This window comes from Pelmatolapia mariae, linkage group LG4, assembly GCF_036321145.2.
Source record: "Pelmatolapia mariae isolate MD_Pm_ZW linkage group LG4, Pm_UMD_F_2, whole genome shotgun sequence".
NCBI classification, from domain to species: domain Eukaryota; kingdom Metazoa; phylum Chordata; class Actinopteri; order Cichliformes; family Cichlidae; genus Pelmatolapia; species Pelmatolapia mariae.
Genome location: NC_086230.1, coordinates 26284215 through 26310185, shown reverse-complemented (window position 1 = coordinate 26310185; position 25971 = coordinate 26284215). Strand labels below are relative to the sequence as shown.

Here is a 25971-nt window from a genome sequence, read left to right as displayed (position 1 = left end):
TGTGATTAATTGATACGTTTTTTCCCCGCAAATAAAACTGGCTAAACATATATAGTTTTTATTATTAGATTTTAACATATTGCAAACCACGTCTACTGGTACTGAAGCTGGGGAATAAAATCATAAAACTGTGATGGCGCAGTTCTGTCGTAAATATTACACATGAGGGTTAAAGATAAGAATTCCACCATGAATTGAAGAGTTAACCATTTTAATCTGTAAAAGTCATTAAATACAAAGGTTTGCTGCATAGACATTTAAGGATACGACGAACTATTTTACTTTGAACTGATTGGAAATGCCTTAATAATAAAAAGTTGAGAGAAGAGAGCAAGTTCGTATACGAACTTGGTGTGTTATATACAGCACGACGAGCAGGAGGTGACGCTCAAAGTAGATTGTACATGATCCTCCTTGGCGCTTGGTGGCGCTTGTTACTTGTTACTTGTTGGTGTTATCGAGTAATTTCAGTCGAGAAAAAGAAGCCACCACGGCTCTGACTGTCTGATAGCTTTGAGGCGGTGAATGACTTTTTTTGTGTGAAGTATATCGTCCAGGTATCATATCAGTATGACTTTTATTGAACATATTAATCAAACGACTTACGGTTGATTTAAGTTAAATGAAACCTAACGCCTGTTAGTTGTCAGTGTTAACGTTTAACATCGTGCTAGTAGTCATACTAGCCATAGTTTTCGTTGTTAGCCTAGCATTTTTTGTCTTGTGTGTTGTAAACATGTAATTAATAACCTTTATAGTGCTAAGCGGCATTGAACACATCCTTCTTGCTAGTCTTCTTATGCAGTGATTTACTAGCTGTAGAGATTTAGAGAGATTTAAACTGCTATTTATTACTGGCTTTTACCTTTGCTGTTGTTACTAACCTCATGTTTACTTATTGTTTTGTCTTACACAGGCTACACATATGACACATACATGTCTCCCGCTCTACTTTGATTGTAATTGTGCCCACCAGTAAATATGAATCGTCCAAAGCCTACAACTCTTAGGCGCCCCAGTGCAGCGAAACCATCAGGTCGGAATATTTGTGCAACCAAATCCAATCTTAGCTGTGTGTTCCATGTTGAATAGCACCTAGGCAGGAGAAACTAAAATTGTAACATCTGCATTTTTGCAGGCCATCCCCCTACAGGAGATTTTATTGCTCTGGGCTCTAAGAGCCAGGCAGGAGAGCCGAAAGCCCCCGCTGTCCTCCTGAAGGCAACCTCTACAAGTTTACCTGCTGACCGCAAGAGAGAGACTTCCTCCACTCTGCCATCCTCATCAGGGCTAGCCAACCTAACCAAGCGGCCCAAACTATCCACCACCCCTCCTGTCAGTGCCCTTGGACGTCTCGCTGATGTTGCTGCAGTGGACAAGAGGGCTATATCGCCCTCAATAAAGGAGCCATCAGTAGTACCTATTGAAGGTAACTTTGAAGCCTGTGCATTTCTGAAGTGTTGTAAAATTTGAGATAGAAATGTCAGACAAGGAAAGTAAAAAAATATGTTTCTCTATGGCAGTTTCTCCAGCAGTGCTGCTGGATGAGATTGAAGCTGCTGAATCAGAAGGAAATGACGATCGCATTGAGGGATTGCTGTGTGGAGCAGTGAAACAGCTCAAGATGAACAGAGCCAAGCCCGACATCACACTTTACCTTAGCCTCATGTTTCTGGCCAAAATCAAACCCAATGTTTTTGCAACTGAGGGAATTATTGAGGTAATTCTTTTAACACAGTTATTCTTCAGTACATATACACAGATGAATAATGTATAATATATCAGCATTGCAATATTTCGCCAAGTGAACCTCACTGATTTGACAAAATCTTTGTTACTTTCCATGTGTTACACTTGTGTCACTAGGCCTTGTGCAGCCTCCTGCGTAGGGATGCTTCTATCAACTTTAAAGCAAAAGGCAACAGCCTGGTCTCTGTTCTGGCATGCAATCTGCTGATGGCAGCATACGAGGAGGACGAGAACTGGCCAGAGATATTTGTCAAAGTGAGAACGGCCACAAAATTCAAACACATTTCTGTCATGCATGAGCTCTTCTTATAATTTGTCCTTCTGACATATACTTTCAGGTTTACATTGAGGACTCTCTGGGTGAAAGAATCTGGGTGGACAGCTCTCACTGTAAGAATTTTGTTGACAACATTCAGACTGCTTTTGGAACGAAAATGCCCCCAAAGAGTATGCTGCTCCAGGCTGATACAGGCCGCTCTGCTGGAGATCTGAGTGCAGGTATGGTACATTCAGGTTTCTGCACGTCAGGATTACTGATATCAGAAACAAGTGCTGATTGGTCATGCTGCTTTTGATCTTTAGGTAGCAGCCCTCATCCATCAACCCCAGATGAGGATGACAGCCAGACTGAGTTGCTGATAGCTGAGGAGAAACTCAGCCCTGAGGATGAAGGGCAGGTTATGCCAAGGTATGAAAGCTACCAACATAAATGTGACAGCCATAGCGTACAGTCTGTGTGTTCAGATTTACAGCATATATAGGTAACGCGGTTAAATTTTCACAATTGAACAATGAAAAATAATTGAAACAATGCACTGAGCTCCTTGATCATTTTGTGTTTATTGTTCTTATTCACTGGAAACCTGTAGGTATGACGAACTTGCAGAGAGTGTGGAGGACTATGTGCTTGATGTCCTCAGGGATCAGTTGAACCGCAGGCAGCCGATGGACAATGTGTCCCGAAACCTGTTGCGTCTGCTCACAGCCACATGCGGCTACAAAGAGGCAAGACTCATGGCGGTGCAAAGGCTGGAGATGTGGCTCCAGAACCCAAAGGTGAAACATTTGATACTGACTGTGTTAAATAAATCCATAGTGTTATATAATTGTACTAATAATATGTTGCAGGATTTGTGTAAATAAAAGGTGAAATGTGGCCTCTAAAGACACAAATATTGCAATACATTAAAAGTAGGTCACTAAGCATTAACTTGCTTTTTTTGTGGTTGCAGTTGACTCGACCAGCTCAGGACCTCCTGATGTCTTTGTGCATGAACTGCAACACCCACGGAGCAGATGACATGGAGGTTATCTCCAACCTGATCAAGATCCGACTCAAACCCAAAGTTCTTCTTAATCATTACATGCTGTGTGTCAGGTCTGTAAAGTTGTTCTTATTGTCACACATCTGTTTTGTCATCACAGTTAGTAATTCGCACTAGAGCAGGGCGATATGACCAAAAATATTTATCACGATATACATTTGAAAATTTGCGATAACGATATAACTGACGATATAATTGACACTAGACAAAACACTTTACAACTCCACAACTTTATTAGTGCGAAAAAATTTTTTTTTATGTATTTTCACTTAAACAAGCAGCTGTTTTTTATGTGCATTAACGTTATATAAAAATTAACAGTGCAAATGCAAATTCCTTGCTGACAGTTTAACCAAAAGGCATTTCCAGTGGAAATTGGCTGACATATCCTGAGCATAACCATGTATAATATCCACAAAACTTAAAAAGAGGTTATACACACACAATACGGTAATATTATGTTGAAACACAGTACGTATCACTCCACGAGGTTCCTGACTACGATAGCCGTAATGCTCCGACAATCCATCAAGCGGTGCGGGTTCGTAGCTTAGCAAAGTCGTACTAAAACATTTGACAGATTTTTGAGCGCCGTGTACCACATAAAATCGTTTTGAGGTCAGTAAGCACAACCAGAATTCATACATAAGGCACACGGGATTATAAGGGGCACTGTCGATTTTCAGAAAAATCAAAGGGTTTTTTTTTAAAGTGTGCCTTATTTTCCAAAAAACACGGTAATAACGACTGCCCGCTAGCATGCTCTACCAAAAATAGTGCTTTGTTGTGTATCTGACGGACGAAAGCTAAACCAGTTCCACACCACTGAAGTTGCAGCATTTTTACAAACCAATTCTGGTTCATCTGTTTCATTCAACGATCCGCTTTCGCCCTTCTCATTCTCCGTCGCCGCCATGCTTTTTCCGCCATGTGCGTATGAAAACAAAGGCACTGCTCATGCGCATTTTACCCATATTCTATCGTGATATTTCATTTTCTTATCGTTGCCCAACATTATACCGGTATTACTGTGAACGGTATGATATGGCCCAACCCTAATTCGCACTAACCGGAGCTTTGGGTGTATCTTTGCAGGGAGCTACTAAATGCACACAGAGACAACCTGGGAACTATGGTGAAGCTCGTCATCTTTAATGAGCTGTCTAATGCCCGGAATCCCAACAACATGCAAGTCCTCCATACAGTGCTGCAGCACAGCCCAGAGCAAGCTCCAAAGGTAAAACTAGATCATTTGGAAACATTTCAACAGAAATGAAATTATTTTTTAATAAACTCTGCATTTAATTTTATCTTTGTCTCGGCAGTTCTTGGCAATGGTGTTCCAGGACCTGTTAACCAATAAGGATGATTACCTTCGTGCCTCAAGAGCTTTGCTCAGAGAAATCATCAAACAGACTAAGCATGAGATCAACTTCCAGTCCTTTTGCTTTGGCTTGATGCAGGAGAGAAAAGAGGCCAGCTACGTTGACATGGAGTTTAAAGTAAGTGGATATGAAAATTCAGCAGGCCTACTTTGTTGAAGCTGTTTTGTTCATGCATTTAAACTTGGTTATTTCTCCCATAGGAGCGATTTGTCATCCAGGTGACAGATTTACTCACTGTTTCTATGATGTTGGGCATCACCGCTCAGGTCAAGGAAGCAGGCATTGCATGGGACAAAGGAGAGAAGAAGAGTGCGTTCTGTCTGTTTGTCCTTCTGCTGTATTTAAAGTAGCTCGACTTGGCTTGGGTTAAATATGTGTCTGGTTTGTTTCAGATCTTGAGGTCCTGAGGTCCTTTCAGAATCAGATTGCTGCCATCCAGAGAGATGCTGTGTGGTGGCTTCACACTGTTGTTCCTACCATCAGCAAACTTGGTGCAAAAGACTACGTTCACTGGTCAGTATCTGTAGCAGATGTGTCGATTGTCCACGTGGAAATATTTTTGCTGCTTTATAAATCATTTATCTGCTTCATGTCTGCAGCCTTCACAAAGTGCTTTTCACAGAGCAGCCTGAGACATATTACAAGTGGGACAACTGGCCTCCAGAGAGCGACAGAAAGTGAGCAACCCTGAAATAGTAGCACATAATTTGCTTTTTGTTATTTCTTAATTTTTTTTAGCTTCTGTAACTTTATGGACCTTTTCTTTTCATTCCTCAGTTTCTTCCTTCGCCTTTGTTCTGAAGTTCCTCTTTTGGAGGACACTCTGATGCGTATTCTGGTGATCGGGCTGTCACGTGATTTGCCTCTGGGCCCGGCAGACGCAATGGAGCTTGCTGATCACCTGGTTAAGAGAGCTGCCGGAGTTCAGTCAGATGGTTTGTGGAAGACCCAGTTTGGTTGTAAATGTTTATGACTGCTGTTAAAGTTATTTATGATAAACTCTAGTCGAATGTTTGTAGATTTGTTAAACACTTGTGCCTCGCTTTAATGAGCTGCCATAAATATTTCAAGGGGCAACTTTTATGTTTTCAACGTTTGCTAAGTAATGTTAGGAACAAAGGAAAGACTATTTTCATTGTTATAGTTTTCTTGGCATGATGCGTGCTGCTGAGCTGTCTGCCTGTTTCTTGTTAAGCAGATCTCGAGGTCCTGAGAGTGGAGAGGATCCAGCTCATTGATGCTGTTCTGAATCTGTGTACATACCACCACCCAGAGAACATTCAGCTGCCTGCTGGGTATGTCACTTATCCTTAATGGCTTTTAAGAACACATATAGGTCATACTGTTTACAGACTTAAGTAACAAATGATTACTCTTGTTTAAGGTACCAACCACCAAATTTGGCAATATCCACACTCTATTGGAAGGCATGGTTATTGTTGCTTGTTGTGGCTGCATTTAACCCTCAGAAGATAGGTACAGCAGTCATATTTACATATATTTTTACATAAGATAAATTGTTATAGGTATCTGTTGACAGATATAGTATCTTTTTTTCTTTTAGGTTTGGCTGCCTGGGATGGATATCCCACCCTAAAAATGCTTATGGAGATGGTTATGACAAAGTAAGTAAAGGTTATCAGTAACAGTTAAATTATTTAAATGTAATAATTCTGATTGGCTAACACTTTTGTCTCTGTGGTTTCATAGTAACTATACATACCCTCCTTGTACCATTGCGGATGAGGACACAAAAACAGAGATGATCAACAGAGAGTTACAGATCTCCCAGAGAGAGAAACAAGAGATTTTAGCCTTTGAGAGCCACTTGGCTGCAGCTTCAACCAAACAGACCATCACGGAGAGCAACAGCTTGCTCTTGTCTCAGCTTACCAGTCTGGACCCACAGTAAGATACCAAGACAGTTATTTGAGAGTAGACACCCATACTAGAATGAAACATTTTTGCTCATATATTAGGACATTTGAAATCCCCTATTTTACTGAAAAAAATTATATAAGCTCAATATATTTCCATCACAATGTGAATGAAGTCATAACAAATAATCTTAGCTTTTATTTGATGGTCAGAATCATAGCTGGTGTTTGTGTTTAGGGGACCTCCTCGTAGACCTCCTCCTCAGGTCCAGGAGCAGGTTAAAAGTCTCAACCAGTCTCTGCGTCTCGGTCACCTCCTTTGCCGCAGTCGCAACCCTGACTTTCTTCTCAACATCATCCAGAGACAGGTAATGACCATTTCAATAACTCTCCCAAACTCTGCATCCCCCCATCTCCATAAAATAACCCGTTTTTTCCCCCTTTTCAGTTTTTTGTTGTAGTCCCGACAGTTCAGCCACAGTATTGAAAAAGAGCATTAGTTTATGTTATTAATCAGTGAGTTTTGTCTGTTGCCACTCATATTTTTTTCAAACTCATCTTCAGTAATTGCCAAACAATGACCAAATTCAAGGCATTAAATGGAACATATCGGTTTTAAAATGTCCAAAATGACCTGGTCATTGTTGTATTATATTGACTTCAGTACTTTTCTAATGTTTCCAAGAACATCTAATATTAGATTATAATTATATTAGATATAAGAGATTAGATTATGCCTCAACAATCATATGATGTGCATATTAGCTATATTAGCTTGGCTCGGGGCTTAGGCTGTACCACCCTGAGTGTGCCCGATTCTGATCTGATCTCAAGAGCTAAGCAGGGTTTGGCCTGGTTTGTATTTGAATGGGAAACCACATGAGTGCTGTAAGCTTTAGCATGGTTGAGTTGTTGTTAGTACCATTGCTTCTGGGTTCAAATCCTCTTGCTGTCTTTGGCCTTTCTGAGTAGAGTTTACATATTTATCCCTGTATTTGTGTGGATTCTCCCCAGAAGTGCATTGTACTTTAATTGGTGTTTCTAAGTCGTTAGTGTGAGTGGTTGTCTCTCTCTTTGTGTAACCCCTGCAAACTGTTCAGGGTGTACCCTACCTCTCACATCCAGACTGATTGGATGGATGGGACTGACTTGGAAGAAAATATAAATTGTGTTGCTGTTGTAATGTCAGTGTTAAAATTTATATTTTCAATCCCTGACAGGCTTCTTCTCAGTCCATGCCATGGTTGGCTGATTTGGTCCAGTCCAGTGAGGGGTCCTTGGATGTGCTCCCAGTGCAATGCCTGTGTGAATTCCTTCTTCACGATGCTGCAGATGACAGCTTGCTCATAGAGGATGACGAAGAAGGAGAAAGCAAAGAGCAGAAAGCCAAGAAGAGACAAGTATTTTAATTAGTTTAACATTATTTCTTAATTACAGGGCTTCATCCCAAATTCATACCCTCCATACAAAATATATACATGTGCTTGATAATAGAAATTTGCATCTGGGTACAAAATAAGACTTAATGACTAATCCTACGATTTCTGATTTTTATTCCTGTCAGAGACAACAAAAGCAGAGGCAATTACTTGGGCGCCTCCAGGATCTTTTGTTAGGTCCCAAAGCTGATGAGCAGACAACATGTGAAGTACTGGATTACTTCCTGCGCCGTCTCAGCTCTTCTCAAGTGGCATCAAGAGTCTTAGCCATGAAGGTACCGTCTTGAAAGGATAAAAAAAATGTTTCATGGTGTTGTGTTGTAGGTAAAGCATTATTTAAAATATACATTGCATATTTGTTTGCAGGGTTTGTCTTTGGTGCTGACTGAAGGAGGCTTGAAAGATGGGGAGGAGCGAGACCAGCCCATGGAAGAAGACTCTGCAGATGCTGAGCTCTTGCCAGGTTACCAGTGGCTGCTACAGGACCTCCCCAAGCTCCCTTTGTTTGACAGTGTCAGGGGCATGACATCCACTGCTCTGCAGCAGGTCAGTTTTTCTCAACAGTGGACTGGAAATAAGTGTAAAACTTTAATGAAAGTTAATAAGTAAGAATTTTGAAGAATTTTAATGTCTGTTACTTTTCTAAAGGCCATTCACATGGAGACAGATCCACAGACGATCAGTGCCTATCTCATCTATTTATCCCAGCATGCACCAGTGGAGGAGCAGGCTTCTCATAATGACCTGGCTTTGGTAATCACAGAGAGTTGCTTGAGTTTCCACATGTCACTTTTTTTAACCATTTTCTTTTTTATCTGTGAGCAGCGCTGACATGAGTTTGGTCTCCCTGTTGCTCTCTGCAGGACATTGCCCGGCTCATCGTCGAGCGTTCAACCATCATGAACAACCTCTTTTCCAAACACTCCAGCAGACCTGAGTCTGATGCTGTGCTCTGTGCTTTCCTCTCCATCTTCTCTACGTATATTAAGAGGATGAGGAAGACCAAGGAGGGCGAGGATCTTTACAGCTGGGTGAGCACTGGCGATGAATGCTGCTCCCTTGATCGTCTCACTAGCCCACAGCAATTTAAACTTTTCCTCATTTTTAGTCATATAACTACTGTTACAATGTTGGATTCTCTATTAAAGATTTCAAATAATTGTCTAAAAGTAAACCCTGTGATCCAAAAGCTCAGGCTTTAGACTCCACCCTCCTTCTTTAAGGGAGGGTGGTCTTAAAGGGAGATAAAACTGCCCAATATAATGCTGGGTTTAAGATAAATAAGGGTTATTTTAAACCTAGCAAAGCTGGTCTAGTTAAGTGATAAGAAAGTTAACAGAATTTTTTAAAATACCTCCCCTTTTAAATAAATGTTAAGATTTTAGGCCTTGTAAACTGATAGTTTTTCTGTTTTCACTGAACAGTCTTGAGTTAAAGAAAAAAAATTCTAGTACTGAATAGCCAAGTACAGAAAATATTGAACTTCCATCTGAGAGTCATTCTAAATCGAAGAGTAATTTCTGTTTTGTAACTGAAGGCATACAACAGGGAAATATGGATTCATTTTGTAACTTTATGCTTTATTTTGGGTTTTACAGTCAGAATCTCAAGACCAGGTGTTTCTACGCTGGACTACAGGGGAGACTGCTACAATGCACATTCTTGTAGTCCATGCTATTGTTATCTTGCTAACTCTGGGACCACCCAAAGGTAGCCCTGTTTGCTTTAAAGTACATTGTCAGCACTGTTAAAGGGCTGTAAGAACACGTTTAGCATTGTGTATCATTACAGGAGAGAGTGATTTCCACATGCTTTTGGACATTTGGTTTCCTGACAAGAAACCTCTACCCACTGCCTTCCTGGTTGACACCTCAGAGGAAGCCCTGCTGCTTCCCGATTGGTTGAAATTGAGGATGATTCGTTCTGAGGTCTCACGACTGGTCGATGCAGGTACAACTTCTCATGTGGATAAAAATCTTTGTTTTTCATCAAATAATTCATTTTTTACTTTTTAATGAATGTGTGTGTACCCTTTTATCAGCTTTACAAGACCTCGAGGCTCAGCAGCTGCTGCTTTTTGTTCAATCTTTTGGGATTCCAGTCTCCAGTATGAGTAAACTTTTGCAGTACTTGGATCAGGCTGTGTCCCATGATCCACAGGCTTTAGAGCAAAACATCATGGACAAGCGTAAGATTTTTTTTTTCTTCTGTGTTCTACCTGTTTTTTTTACTTTTGGGGGATTTTTTAAAATTGTTTAACATTGATCTTACTGTGTATATCCTCTGTCACAGACTACATGGCCCATTTGGTTGAAGTGCAGCATGAGCGAGGGGCCACTGGGGGGCATACTTTCCATTCTTTACTCAGTTCGTCTCTTCCTCCACACAGAGGTCAGTGTCTTTATCCTCTAAAACATTTAAGTAAACATTTAAATCACTGGATAGATTAAATGTTTATCCACATTATGCTTTGATTTCTAACAGTACACGGCCTTGGGCTTTAATTTGAAGTAGATTACAAAATTACACCTCAGAATTTATTGCGTTTTCAACATTATTTAACCTCTTAAGCCCCAAGCCTAACTGATCTCCTGCCTTTTGCCCCTGTATCAGGGGGCGTTGGGGCTTAAGAGGTTAATGTTCTTATTGCACTGTTCCTGGCAGATTCATCTGAAACAAGCAAGGCCAAAGTTACAGTGGAAACTCCTCACAGCTCTGTGAAGATGAGAGCAGCCACTCAGCTTCCTGTAGTCGGGCCTGACGATGATCTCACTGGCATGTTGCTTCAGGTAGGATGTACTGGCCATTTATTTCTCCACTCTTTCTGGCATTATTTAAACTATTAGCTCACTTAGTAGACAAGTTACAATTTCCTTTGGGCTGAATTTTATTATTTATTTGAGTTTTATATCCAAATAAAAAGTAGTTTATTTCTTTTGAGACTGATGTTGGGTACCTTCTGTAACTTCTCCTACTTTTTTTTCTCTTAATCTTTGTAGATTTTCCCCTTGAAAGTGGACCCCCGCTGGCATGGCCCTCCTCCCAGTCAGGTCTCCCTGGCCCTCCAGCAGGCCTTAGCTAAAGAGTTAATGCGAGCTAAGCAGGGCCAGATTCAGCAGGGTGGTTTGGCATTTCGACTCCTGCAGGCCATTGCAGCCTTGCTCGCTTCTGCTCATGCAGGGCCAATAGTAATATCAATGCATCGGAGTCACTCTCTGTCCTGTCCTCTTATGCGCCAGCTTCACCTCTACCAGGTGGAACACACATACACATACACATACACAAGCAGAGTCAGTTCATATTTCTATGTATTTTTATAAAGCTTCTAAATACAATATTCCCATCTTTTGCTTTCTGCATGTTCTTTGCAGCGTCTCGTTTCCCAGGACATTGCTTTCTCATCACTGTTTCTCAAAGTCATTGTTGAGATGTTAATCTGGTTAGACAACCCAACTGTAGAGGCAGGACCACTAAAGACTCTGCTCAGATCTTTTGCTGGACAGAACTCTCACAAGCACAGGCTCAGTGATGGTGAATATGCCAGTAATTTCTTTGCAGATGCTGCTTTATTCATTTTCTATAAACTGCGAGTAATGTGTTTCTCTGCTTTGCAGTACGTACAGGTTTCCTTCACCTGGCTGAGGCGTTGGCATATCGCAGAGATACTGAAGTTCCACTGAGAGCCATCATAGCAATGCTGAAAAGTGGAGAGAAATGTAATGCAGAACCTGAACTTGTTGGCAAAGGTAATAATGAAGTCACTGGATTGTTTAGGAGATAGATAGATAGATAGATAGATAGATAGATAGATAGAAACAGCAGCTTGGATTAGGAACTATCACTCCCATACTCCCATTTATTGTGTTTAAACAATATAAAGGTGGTCCAAAGCCTATGATAAATACACTACTTATTAATATTTTTCAGTGCTACAAGGGCTGATGGAGGTGAAGTCGCCATATTTGGAGGAGCTACTGTCTCTGCTGATGACTGTTGGTACACAGAATGGGACAGTGGGCTCTGTTGCTATGGTGATTTCTTTGCTCCTTCAGGAAAGCGAGGAGCGAGCTGTGAAAAAGGAAGTGGATTCTAATAAGTGAGCGCTACAATTCTATTTCCCTCACAAGTCATGCAAGAAACATTTATATTTGGCAGGACTAGATGGCAAACATGCCTGCCTGGGACAAATAGCAGAACAGTGCCTGCTGCCTGTGGCCTTGTACTTTAAACTCCATTTGGAATTTAATTCGGGAACGTTGAATTAGCTTTTCAGCTTTGTGGTGGCTTTTCAGATGCACATGCTATGGACATCAAAGACATCTGTAATCAGTTCTGCCACTGAGAAGTTGCTTACTGTGTTATGTATTTTCTGATAGGAGTACAAGTAGAGGGAGTAATAGCACTATTGGATACTCTCTGTAAATTGTCAGAAAAGGGATGTAGCTCTAAAAGTTATTTTGTTGTCGTTATTGAGGCTAAAATGATAATTAAAGGTGACAAAGACAGGTTCCACGTAACAACTTCAAAATTGGTTTGTTGTTTCTAAGTGACCAGTACAACTTTGTTAACACTAAATATTATTATAGATGCGCCTTAGCTCTCCTTTTAGTAGTTAACAGATGCTGAGTTACATTTGTATAAACTAATCCTTTGGTTTGATCTTTGCCAGTGGCTCAGAGGTGACAAAGTCAGGACTTAGCTCTGGGCTTCTGGTTGATTGGCTGGAGCATCTTGACCCTGAGGTTACTTCAGTGTGTCCAGACCTTCAACAGAAGCTGCTGTTTTCCCTCAACAAGGTAAGATAAGGCTTGTGTGCAGATAGTGTTCTTGGCTTATCACACCAGAGAAGGTGTTTGCTTGGCATTAGCGATGCATCCTTTCTTACTGTTTATCTGTTTCAGGCACGAGGGACCCCAGCTTACAGACCTTATCTTTTGGCCTTGCTTACACATCAGTCAAACTGGTCCACTCTGCTGCAGTGTATCAGTGCTCTTCTCAGCAAGCGCAGAGACTACAAGTATGTAGTTTTATCACAACCTTTGTCTGCCACAGTCTTGAGGTTTTATTGAGGATTATCCTATGTGTAGAGAATTCAAAAATTCACTTTGCTGCTTTTATTAGACTGGACCCATCCTCTGCTCTGGATTTCTTGTGGGCGTGCAGCCACATTCCTCGTATCTGGCAAGGACGTGACCAGAAGATCCCTCAAGTAGGATCAAAAGCTTTCATAGTTACCACCTTTTTTTTCTTATTTCTTTTCTGCTGATGTTGGTGACTCTGGTGCTCTCCTTTTGGTCTTTTTAGAAGAAAACCGAGAAGTTTGTTCTCCGGCTCAGTTCAGAGGAGCTCATTAGCCTGATGGACCTGATATTGTCAGAATCAGAGCTTAACAGCCACGACACACTCCAGGATGACAAAAGCAGTGTGGACCAGGCCCCCTGCTCCCTCATCCAATCCAGACTGCCCCTCCTTCACTCGTACTGTAATGGAAATTTAGAAGACATCAAAAAAGTATCAGAGTACCTCATCAACTGCTCAAAAAAATGGGAGGACAGGTAAGGTTTATATTATTTAAAAATTTACTGTATTTGTCGGCAACGCCTCCTCTGTTTCTTCATCTTTTTATTTTTTTCAGATTGATTTTTTCTTTATCCATTCTTAGTTGGTAATACATATGTTTATTGCATTTAGGTGTGGATATTTTACCATAGTACTCAACTAATCTTATTGTGACACATTGTATTGTTCACACTAATTGGCCCCAATACTGAAAGTCATTTTTTCCTTCTTATGCTGTGCTGATAAACTTGGGGTAAATCGCACCAGATTTTCCTTCTCAGTGCAGATGAACTTTTCAGACTTCCTCTGTCAGCCACAATGCTGTGGACCAGGGAAAACTTGATAATTAGGTCTATTGGTGTGAAATTAAAACCAGCAGAAGTCGTCTGTACTGTGATCTCTTTAAAAGCTCAGTGTATTATAATGAAGGCAAGAGGATTAAGGCTGAAGCTCTAAACTTGCCTGTGTTGTGAATTCCTGCACTGACTTAGCTGTCAGAGATCAGGGTGCAACTCTTTGTGGAGGCAAACCCTCCTTTCATGAATATGTCTCTGGTTATTAAACCACTTTAATGAGGAAACTTTGGCCAAGGTCAAGGAAAATTAGCTTCAGAATTACAGTAATTTAAGTGCAGTTAAGCTGTTTGGTGAAATGGTTGCTAGTGAAAATATGGCGGGATAAAAACATGTTGAAAGTAGAGGGTTTCGGCCTTGTGTCGAGTAAATACTTGATTGTATGTTAAGCATTCTTCTTGCGAGAGCTTGCTGACAGATAAGCTGGTGTTTATTCCAATTACACAGAAACTATTGAACAGTGAGCCGATGTTTTACTCTTGGTCAAGGTCGCTCTGATTTGCTTAATGCATAGCTGTAATAAACTGCTCATTTAGTAGAAGTGCATCATTTGAGCCTGACAAGAGCCTTAGCAAGTAAGAGGATTTTATAAAACTGCACTGACTCGAAGGTGAATACCTCTGAATTGCATTAAGCTATTCATGTCAATAGCTTGTGTTAATATATGTTAATTGTTGTTGCCTACAGACATAAATAATAGGGAACTACTATATCGTGTTCCCTAAACTGGTGTCACGTCAGCTCGGTGTATAATCACTTGCAAAAAGATTAGTTTGAGTGAATTTGATAAAAGTTAAAAAAAAAATTGTGAAGTTACATTATAAAGTCAGTGGGACTCTAGCTCACTTGAGCAGAAAAGCTGTGACAAGTGTTCTGTGACTGCACAAAAAGTAGGCATCCATTTACTGTCAAATAAAAAGTTCCAAGTGACACAACTCCATAACATGAGGGATTAAACTCTTGATTATTTTCTCGCTAAGTTTGGAGCTTTAGGATGGACAACTGAACTGTTCTAAGCCAATAATGCATTAATGGTGTCTTCCCCCCGCCCCCCAAAGAAACTTTTCATGGTGGAACCATAACATATAGTATACTTAGCGTTTTGTTTATTTTGGCTTTCAGTGCAATGAGTAAGAGGTGCCAGAACCTGCTGCTACAGATCTATCTGCACTTCCCTGAGGTCATCCAGCACGTTGCCCTGCCTGAAAGCACGTTCAGCAGCGGCGGGGCAGCAGATGGCAGCAGCTGCAAGGTAAAGATGTCTTCCCTCTGTTATAGAACTTCCTGCCTAATCTTGTGTAGGCTCCTCGTGTATTTTTTGGTATCCAACGACGTAAAGGTGGACTATAAGTATAAACAACATCAACATGCCAGGATCCAATAATGATCCAGCTTTGCAACGAGATGTTACTGTAGACTGAATGGTATAGTTCTTACTAAATACAAGTAATTGAGTGATTTGATTGTGTCTTTAAATGTAATTATTCTTATTTCCCTTTATTCAGTGTTACAATTAGTTATAGCAATATCATGCTAAAGGTCCCCTTATGTGCAGTTCACATGGCTACAGTATCTTATAGTAGCTTACAACATAACTGAATACTGGATACTGTTGGGAATTAAGTAGATCACAGTAGATCACAATGATGTTGTGTATTAGAAACGGGTCACACATCGTAACTTGCAGCTTTGCTTAATGGTTAAACCATCTCTGATGTACCCACTAAAAGTTCTCATAATGCTGAATTGTGTTTTTGTAAAATATTTTGTCTTTGTCTCCCTAATAAATAATGTTTTCTGAATTCTTAAAATCACAATTTCACTACTATATACCACTTACTGCCAAATGTTATGTTTCTCAGCTTGATGTCCTGGTGCATCGCCTGGTCACACTGCTTGCTGATATAGGAGACTCAAAGTCTGCTGAGAGCCGCGTGTCTGATGCCAACCTCGCTTGCAGGAAGTTGGCTGTATCACACCCTGTACTGTTACTCAGGTGAAAAAGAAAGACTAAACTATGATGCCGTTTTTTGTTGCATGAGCTTGTAAATTATCCACCACTATAGATTCGTGTTTAAGCTGATTACTGATGCGCTTTTGTTTCTTTTGACCTTCCAGACACCTGCCCATGATTGCAGGCCTCCTACATGGTCGCATGCACCTAAACATGCATGAGTTTCGCCAGCAAAACCACATGACATTCTTCAGCAATGTACTCGCTATTCTGGAGCTTCTGCAGCCACTTGTTTTCCACAGTGATCACCAGAGGGCGCTTCAAGACTGCCTTCTGTCTTTTATGAAGGTCCTTCAGGTGGGCAGCTCCACGTTTCCAAACCTTCATTAGGGGATTTAGTATCGGGATCCTACCAAAAGGAGCTACAAATAAGATTTTAATAGTGTCTTTTTTATGTTTGTGCCTCTCTCTTGCCTTGTAGAATTTCCAGAGGACGCGTTCGCCGTTGGTCTTCATTAACAAGTTTCTTCAGTTTACACAAAAGTACATTACGCACGACGCAGCAGCAGCCATTCCTTATCTACAGAAGCACTCTGACATCTTACAGTAAGTGGCAGCAGTAACTTTAAAAAGCATTCCTGATGGGTAAACACCTTAAAAAAAAGTCTCTACTGCAGAAAGATTTGGCAAATTTTTCCGTCCTCGTTTCAGGAGTTTGTGTGCTGAAAATCCAGACTTGGTCCAGCTGAAATCTCTCCTAGCTGGACTCACTTTGCCCGTAAAAAGCTCTTCTGCAGAGGTATCTACAGAAGAGAGAGATGGTAAGAGTTGCCATTGTCCACATTTGATCCTTATGTGTAATTAAAGTTGTAGATACATTGAAGCTACAAGTGATCACCTTGTGCCTGCTGGCATACTGTATATCTGAATACATTGCTACATTTTCAGTGATACACTTTGAGAGCATCGTTTGTAATTTCTCTATGCAAACTGTGGTTTCCACAAAAGCATGAATTCTTTAATCTCATTTTTTTTCTCTTTACCAGACGACTTGGCTGCAGGTTCTCTGCCCTTAGTCAACATATCGGCCTCATTTTCACTGAGCGCTGCAGACATGACAATGTACCTGAAAAAGATGTCAAAGGGAGAGGCAGTCGAGGGTAACTTCTCTCCTCTATGTCCTACATCATACTGAGTAATGTACTGTTTTAATACCTATAGTGAGTAATACACTCATTTTTTTTCTCTCCCCCTTAACTGCTATAGATGTGTTGGAAGTGTTGACAGAGGTGGATGAGAAGTCAAGGAGGAGCCCAGAGATCATACAGTACTTCATTGTGAGTCACACGAAAATGGACACAAAAAAGGTCAAGTGCAGTGTCTCAGTGTGAAACACGTCAATCACCACCTTGTGTTTCTGTTGGTAGAATGATCTGCAGAGGCTCATGACTTCGCCTGAGGAGTTGTGCCGGAACATGGCCTTCAGTCTCGCCCTACGCTGCATTCAAAATAATCCATGGTAGGTTCAAAGCATTTCAGGACAAACCACTCAAAGGAAAACATGCTGATAGCAAAAGAAAATGTGTGGCAATAACTGAGAAGGGGAAAAAGGCCAATAGTCATGAAAAAAATATGTTGATCTCTATCTGTCTGTCATTGTTCTTTAGTTCATATATTTATATAATTTGTGATTGCTTACATAAGAGTCTATGTTTTTTGTGTTGTAGCCTGGCAACAGACTTCCTGCCAACTTTCATGTATTGCATGGGCAGTGGCAACTTTGACGTGGTGCAGACTGCATTAAGGAATCTTCCGGAATATGTGCTTCTCTGTCAAGGTAAGAAGACACTTCTGTGAGTCCTGCGCTGGTATTATGGTCAAACGAACCACATATTAAACATTTTGTAAATTGTTTATTTTTAATATTTTAGGTGATTTAACAAAGGTCTTTGTTGTAAAAGAGTTGCACATTTGTAGCTGAATGATGCCGTGTTCTCTTTTCCCCCCCTCCCTCTCCAGAACATGCAGACATCTTGCTCTACAAGGCGTTTTTGGTGGGTATCTACGGACAAATCGACACCAGTTCAATGATCTCAGAGTCCATGAAAGTCCTTCACATGGAAGCAACAACCTAACGACAAAGTGTACGACTCCACGTCTGACTAAAAACGCTGTCAGTCATTCTTTGCGTTCCACATCTTGATATTATTTTTTTAAATCCCTTAAGTTCAGTTCAGCGATGTAACTTCAGGATAATTTATTAACTTCAAGAAATGCATAAAAAATCCCTTCCAATAAAATGAAAATAATATAATTAAAATTGTAAAATCTGCGTAATTGTAATAATGGAACAGGTATTACTGTGCTACATTTTAATAGATATGGATTATTTAACTTGGTTCGATTACTTCAACAATAAAGTTAAATGGAACATCAAAAGGTCATATTATTATATAGGAATATTAGTTGGAGACAGCAGAGTGGATAACACTGAAGAAATTCTCAACAGAAGATAATGAAAAATAAATATAATATAGGAATTGATGTTTCATAATTTGGGGTGTAATTTGGAGAGAAACTTTTGCATTTCTGAATTTATTAAATTATTTACAGATACACTATTTCAACGCTTCATGAAAAAAGAAAAGGGGTATTTGGCTTCACACTTTTAATAGTTTAGAAAATGAAGTCCTTCTTTTAATTTTTGAATTTCCAGAATTTGAAATTAAGAGTTTAACTTATTTTCTTGACTGTATTGGTTGGGTTCGAGAAGAGCTTTCGTTTATTAACTAGTTATTAAAATGTTCGAAGCGCTTGTGAATCATTAAAACTAAGAAACCAAAAAGTGTAACTGTTTAAACAGTGCTGTGAATTCCTTACAACCCTGCGCACCATTTGGAAGCAACCTTATTGTGAACTTAATAAAATAACTTTTGGAAAATGCCACTTTTTTATTTTTCATTCAACTCAACCTGACAGGATGTGAGGAGTGTAATATTTCAGTAGTTTGGAAGCTCAGAGGAGACACTTTGATGGAACTTAATATGGAAAGCAGTTTAAAGTTCAAAATGTAGCAACAGAAATTTCACAAGAACCCATTATTAGCTTTCAAAATAATATTTTAGCACCTCAAAAAAAAAAAAGAAGATTGAACGGAGGAAAAATTCATGCTGTAAGGATTCATTTCATTCCAATATTTCTTGGATCCTGATAAAACTGGAAACAGCTGTCACATGTACGCTTGCTCTTCACTGGGGTGTAACAGACAAATTAAAGGCGTGATGCACATGCTGTGATGGAAACCATTTTGCCATGAAAGTGTGAGTTGTTTTGCCCAGTGCCAGTGACTTCATCTGGAAACCTCTTGATAGAGTCAAAGGGATAAGTTAAACAATGTGCAGGCATGCCGGTAAACTAGCAAAGTGGACGTCCACATTTATGGTAAATTAACCGTGGTGGTAATTGTTCAATCACACAGACCAAAGGCTTCTTTGAAGATGTGATGTGGGTAGGCCGTTTTACAACGTAGAGTGCTCTTGGTGTTTTGTTACATAGGAGGACGTGGAGATGCAGTCGCAGCACGGTTGAGGATCATCAGTGATGGTAAGACATGCCCACACTGGTGGGTCAGTGGAATCTGTCATTCAGAAATGTTCAGTCACCCATTGAGATATATGGGCCTGGCAGCTGGAAGCAGGTTTTCTTCAGATCAAAATGATTTGTTTTTTCTTATAAAAACCCCCCGACAACAACCAAAACTGTTGCTATAAAAATGATTACTTTACATATTGGGGACTGTCACAGGGTGGCTTGGGACAACGATGTACATAATTCAAACTTTAAACGTTTTGAAAATATATATCGTGCACCATACTTGCTCATCTTGCTGCGTGATATGTTAATTGCACCTGTATGGTGTCCTGTAACTTGCCAAAAATTCTGTTTATGGTTATCAATCAACGGACTACACAAGTCCAAGCAGCTTGGGCTCTTGGTCCGGCGCCAGCATCCCATTGGCTGGACAGCAGTGAGGCGGAACAGAGATGAGTGACAGCGAACGAGGAAATGGTGGGAGGGAGAACGGGGGGGCCAAGCCTATTGCTGAATAGCCTGATGGACCACTGACAAGTTAACAACCTCTGTCTTTATTCATCATACCAATCCAGATGCCCTCAAAGGCAGCTGCAAAGAGCTAAATGTTTGCGTGATCACAGTTAACATTTTGCTTCATGGTAAAATAAAGAATCCTTTCAAAAAACCAAATCCACTGCAGAAAGGAATTATGCACTAAATGTATTTTTGCACCGGCTTTAACTGTTGATTTAAGGGTAAAGAGTTCAGAATAAAAGTAAATGTTATTCTTATTTAATGCCGTGAATATCAACTCTGGCTCGTAGTCATGACCACTTGCAAAACAACAGTGGCTAGTTGGTGCTCCTTATCACATTTCAGATTTCTCCCTGGTTGTTTGCAGCTCCAACACCGAGGCTTCTCATATGGTCTCCAGCCCCCAAAACACACACTCTTGTGTTAAGGCCGTGACCTTGCTTGGGGTGGGGGTGGACTAATCTACCAAACGGTTTAAGTTGTGGTTAAAACATTTCAGCTCCATCTCAACCTGCGGTACACTTTTCTTTTTTTTAACAGCAGTCACTTGTGCATAACGAGTGCTTGGAGTTTTCATTTTTACAGAACATTTTGCTGTAATTGTTTGGTACTATACTATTTGAATGCTATAATTGGTTTGCTCAGTGTAAGATCACTTTAATTTGAATACACAGTCTTAATATTTCTTCCAGCACCAACCATGCAAGTGTTGGAAAAATCACCGATTTCCCCCGTCCATGTCAAGGTGGACAGTAAATGAGCGGCAAGCAGGAATGCCGACCACTGGAGGCCTTTTGGTCTCCCTCTCAGCTGCAGGAGGGGCCCTGATGTGCCACTACCTGCCCATGCACATCTGTCTGCTCTCCGTCTTCCTCTCAATGGCACCCTCGTCTTAGATCATCTCCTTTTACTCCACGCTTGAGTTGCACTTGGCTTGCATGGAAAAAATGTGGACCGTCTCTCGCCTCTCTTCTCCCTGGCACTTTGATGTCTCAAGTGTGATTGCTTTTGGATTGTGGCTGCTTTCCCTTGAAGGTTTTGACATGAAAAGCAGGCTGGGCTCTCAGGTTTATCCCATGGCCAGTGATCCAGGACTAAAACAATCAACCTGCTCGCTGTGGGATACTGTTACCAGCGAGAGTGAGGCACCAACCATGGGGGCTTCCTCAGTCATCATACTTTTTTTCTCCCCTCTAAACTAAAATATTTTAGGTGTGTTGATTGAATTATACAAATCCAAGCTCCCATTAATAGATTTTAGACTTAAGTTTGTACTGACAGTTGACACTAAAATATATAGCAGCTAGAGAATACATTACAATACATTCCCAATGTGTTTGCAGAGGTGGACAACTGAAATGATCCAACATTTTTAATGAATTAAAAAGAAATGAGGCTAGTAATTGCAGTTAAAATTGACCCAATCAGATAAGTATGATAATGTGACATGTCATTAACAGCAGAGGCATAAGTGACAACCCTTAAGCTTCACTTATACTTTCATTAAATATTGAATCTGTGCTCATTGCTGTTCCAGCCTGCAAATTACACCAGATAGATAAATTCCCATGACAGTGGAGCTGACGATAATCATCCATCTTCGCATGACATTTGGCAGAACTCTTGTTTTATGAGCTAAAGTGCCACTGGAGTGGATCAGAAAAAATAATAATGCACAGTGTTCACGATCTCTATTAGAGCAGATGGTATCTTATGACACCGAGGGCAGAGCGTGACAGTTAATCCACTTCAGCCATGTCTGTCAAGGAAAAAAGTGGGTAAATAGCCTGAGTGATTTAATTTAAATTTCAGCTTAGTGAAAGTGTTTTTTTTTTGTGCAACAAATTTAAAGATAAAAAAAAGTTTCGGCATCAGTGAAAAAGTCTTGTTAATAGCTTTAAATAGAGTAATCATGTCTTCAGTAGATATTTATAAACTATATTTTTAGGTTATTTTATACATAGGTTTGTTTGGAGATATTGAGATTATTATTTACATCCACTAATATTTATATACTTGAAAACTGAACCTACAGATAATTATCAGCTCCTGTGTCACGCAGATCTTGTAATGTTGTTTTTGGCTGCGGCCAGAAGCTGTTTTAGGTTTCAAAGTTAAAGAAAAAACAAATTGCAGACAGACTCACTCTGCAACTTCCTAATGTGCTTGCTATAGACACTTTAAGTATTTTCTTTAAGAGTTGGAGGAGACCAAAACTGACTAATTCAAGAGAATTAATTTTAGACAAAGATTTATCAGGAATCTGGATATTAGATTCATGCTTCCCTATGCTTATTTTTAACTGGATCTACTGAAAAGCAGCTGTTTGATAAAATGTTTGCCATATCAACCTGAAAGTGATAAAGTGATGGTAAAAAGGAGATACACCCTCTGCCAGTTCTAAGGGTTTACGTATCAGGACATAATGAAAGGTTATCTAGTTCTTAACAGGTCTTAAAATTAGATAAGTACAACTCCAGGTGAACAACAAAACAAGTCTTATTACTATGTGTCATTATGTATTTGACAAACATTAAGTCAAACTGCAGAAGATGTATCTGAAAACTGCTTCCATTGGAATTAAGAGAGTAAGTAGCAGCCAGGTGCTGATAATCAATTGCACGAGATTATTTGATCATTAGCAAGTGTGAGCACTTCTATAAAAGCGGAATTTTGCAGATATGGAGCATTCAGGTGTATGTTAACACAATGCTAAGGGGGTGATATATAAGCAATGATCTTAAAGAAGCACTTTAAGCAAATCAGCACAAACACCTCAAACCAGCTGTCAAGCACAGTGGTGGAGGGGTCACCACCGTGGGGTGGAGGGGTGAACACAACTCCTCTGTATACTAAAGTATTCTAGAGTGAAATTTGAGGCTGTCTGTCCAATAGCTGACTTTTGTACCAAATTGGCTGGATTGAACTGCTTTGGTGGGAGCTTAAAAGAGCTGTGAGTCCCCACGAATCTTTATGAACTCAAGCATTGCTGTAAATGAGAGTTGACAATGATGCAAGAGACTGATTCGGTCATACACGAAATAATTACTTAAAGTTATTGCTGCCAGAAGTGCTTTTGTAAGCTGTTGACTCATGAGTCGTACTGTAGTTTTCACACACTGCTTCTGTATTTTGACTTTGTTAAATAGTGACATGGCATAATATGTCAAGCGTTGTTCATCTGGGATTGTATTTACCTAATTTAAGACCTAGTAAGGTTTACATAATTGTATATTATATCCTGATATGTGAAACTTTGAAGAGACAGCTGGTGGACTTTGTTTGTACCATGAGTGTATATCCATGTTGTGTTCATAATTTATATACACTGCTGCCAGATAGCTATATAACAGTCACACTGGCTTTCAGGTGTATACAAATTTCAAATCTGAATAATGATTTTTGTCTAATAGTACTTTTCTGCTTCTTTATGTCAGATAGAGTTGATGATTGGTTTTAAATTCAAGTGTGACTGAAGTGGAAGAAACAAAACACTTTACTTCACTTTAAGTGAGACCAAAAAACTGATTTTACTTTTTTTTTTTTTTTTTTTTTTACTTTCACAATGAATAATTTCAAGCTCAAACATGCCCATTTCAAGCTAAAGACACGTGAAGAGCATCCCACTGGTGACTTACTAAAATCTCAGATAATGTGCAGTACGTCCCTTCACTTGAAGGTCTGCTAATAATACAATGATTGCCACTTTAGCTGTGGATCTCCAGTGTTGTCATTCAAGAAGCTGGAACTCCAATACAGGCTGGCATTAGCCATTACTATTGTTGTCTTAATGCCTCCTTCAATTATCCACTATCAGGCTTTTTGAGCAACTACTGTCAGAACCTCCCCCGCTGGTTTTTCACCAATCTTGTCCCTGATTATCTGGATCAATGGGCATTAAAGGACCCCGGCACAGACAAACAGAAGTAGTTTGAGGGTGGGAAAAGGGGTCTACTTTCAGACAATCCAGAAATCCCTGTAACTATCTGTGTGCCAGGGACAAACGGAATGGCTATTCAGTCGTCAGTCCCGCCACACACAGTGTTTATTTAGCCACAGCTCAAACCAGACACTTCTAATCTATTTTCCTTTTCCCTGCAAACCCAAGAAATTATTTCTCTCAATCGCCGTCTGTCCTTTCCCATCCCTACATGCATACACTTCCACACGAGTAGAAAGTAGTGCTAAAACCTGTTAATTGTTGAGTTGGCTCACTTAAAACGATAGATCATTCATATTGATTAATAGTGCAGTTAGAAGTGCTGTTTCCTTGGGTTGGGGTGATTTGATTGCTAAAGAGATGCTAAAATGCTTTATTAGCTGACATTGTTGCTAGGTTTTTGTTATGGAATCATAATGTAGGGAAAACGAGCAATTTTTATCTGCAATTCAAGACAAGACACTCCACCTAAATACTGGCTTTCAGGTACAACTCAGGCTGTAAAGACATCCGAATTGCTCAACCCCTAATCCTGCCTCCTAATTTAGTGTTTGAACAGGTGCAGATGAAAGGGCCACACAGGTGATGGATTTGCAGTCCTCACAGCACGTATAGGAATGACCATCCTGTGACTCACCTCTGCTCTGACCAGCTGCCGCTTGCAGAGATCCCAGGCTGATCAAAGCCACCTCAGCCCGCCAGCTCTGCGGTGACAACACTGACAGCTGAGTGTTTTCACCACCGTTTGAGCTGATGAGCAGTTAGAAAGATATGTTGTTAGGTGATGTGTAACTTTGGATTAATTGACACACCTGGGTTTAATTCTCACAGACAGTGCTGGAGATCATCTCATCAGAGAGCCATCACCACTAAGCTACAGCTGTCTTGCTTTAAAAAAAAAAAGTGTTAATAATCTTCGTGCCTTGGCTGTTAATGTGTTGATGTGTTAGCTTTGATCTGAGATGGAAGAATCCCATCAGGGCTTGACTACTGACTACATACTTTACAGCTGTGGAAGTAAGATTATCATTACCAAACACATGATATGATAAAACTATTTTGCTGTAACTACAAAACATTTTTAGATTTTATGTCTCACTAGCTCGCTTCTAATGTCGGTTTTTATAGGAGATAAGTGACAGAATACGAATACACAAAAATAGAAAATTGCCTTTTTAAAGATTTGCTATCAAGGACATATCCTTCTGATGCAATATTTTTTAAAAGATATATTTGACAATTTGGTTCCTCTTTAAAACTTGAATTTTATCAGATGTGAGAAAAGTGGCATTTTTGATTCTGGTTTAGTGAACAAGTGACAGTGTTGTTATTATGAGGGTTGCTTTCCGCATAATATGAGAACCTTAAACATTTGAAGAAACCTACCCTTGCATGTAGATACCCTTTGTTATGGACGCTTGGTTACTTCCTTAAGCAAGTAACCCTAACACAGTGAGTTAGCAGTGAGAGTACTTATGATCGCCATTTAAAGTGTGCTAGAATTTCAAACATCCACAGGAGACCATTAATTTAAAGAAGTGTTATAAAATTTATTCCAATTCATGCAGCTGTTGATGATATGCTTATAAAAGTTGTAAACCTTTAAGTTTACCATCTTAAATGTTAACTGACCTATATAGATAACATGCTAAAATGTACCTATGTACCTTTTTTTTTTTCTTCAAACACTGGCTCTGTATGATATCAGTGAGAGTGGGTATACCTACTATGGTCATTTTAGGCAGGGAAACCCCATCCACCTGTGGATGAAACCTGCAGTCTGCTAACAGACAACCAAATGGAAGATGGGCTATACAACAAAGCAGTACTGTGAACTATAAATGCAAGAAACATCAGTAGAGTGCAAGAATAAAGGTTTGAAAAATTACCTTAATAGGCTTCTTCTAGCATTTTTTTTAAACTCAGAAGAATACAAAGTACAGCAAACACAGGTGAGACAAGTTATTATTTTTGATCTTTAGTCATCTACAGGAGACTGAGATTATTACAATAGATTTTCAGGAGTTATAATGGGAGTCTGCCAAATTGTAAATTAGTAAATTAGTTGTAAACAAACAAACAAAAAAACACTGCAAATTTGCAAAAGAAGATGTCTAGGATATAGAATATAGAATATGTATAGGATAAAGCAAAATGCACACAATAAAAATACTTTGTTTTTATTGGGGTTTTCTTTTAGACATTTTAACTAACTTTGTTGATCTATTTTAATATTTAAATAGTTTATTTTATCATGTAAAAATAATTTGTGCTGCACTTCTG

General features: G+C 39.8%; 1 protein-coding gene across 4 annotated transcripts; it reads left to right on the top strand.

The window, feature by feature from the left end:
• Positions 1 to 476: 476 nt before the first annotated feature.
• On the top strand, positions 477 to 18582 carry ints1 (integrator complex subunit 1). 4 transcript variants are annotated; one of them, XM_063472191.1, is made up of 48 exons: positions 477 to 521; positions 917 to 1036; positions 1139 to 1429; positions 1524 to 1720; positions 1867 to 2004; positions 2088 to 2247; positions 2332 to 2437; positions 2619 to 2805; positions 2982 to 3127; positions 4170 to 4311; positions 4400 to 4576; positions 4660 to 4768; positions 4852 to 4972; positions 5059 to 5136; positions 5237 to 5394; positions 5655 to 5754; positions 5844 to 5935; positions 6024 to 6084; positions 6170 to 6367; positions 6575 to 6704; positions 7557 to 7736; positions 7901 to 8050; positions 8142 to 8321; positions 8424 to 8528; positions 8639 to 8806; positions 9374 to 9485; positions 9567 to 9725; positions 9817 to 9963; positions 10068 to 10166; positions 10440 to 10564; positions 10775 to 11029; positions 11147 to 11306; positions 11390 to 11521; positions 11703 to 11871; positions 12445 to 12571; positions 12677 to 12792; positions 12897 to 12984; positions 13080 to 13330; positions 14810 to 14939; positions 15550 to 15683; positions 15806 to 15998; positions 16123 to 16247; positions 16353 to 16462; positions 16688 to 16801; positions 16908 to 16978; positions 17069 to 17160; positions 17369 to 17478; positions 17661 to 18582. In XM_063472191.1, the coding sequence occupies exons 2-48, from the start codon at positions 982 to 984 to the stop codon at positions 17774 to 17776; spliced, it is 6564 nt and encodes a 2187-aa protein (XP_063328261.1). In that variant the 5' UTR covers positions 477 to 521; positions 917 to 981; the 3' UTR covers positions 17777 to 18582. The 4 variants fall into 4 exon arrangements, with proteins under 4 accessions (XP_063328261.1, XP_063328264.1, XP_063328262.1 ...); XM_063472194.1 differs by having other exon boundaries at positions 478 to 557; positions 1154 to 1429; XM_063472192.1 differs by having other exon boundaries at positions 478 to 557; positions 5658 to 5754.
• The last annotated feature ends 7389 nt before the right edge of the window (positions 18583 to 25971 follow it).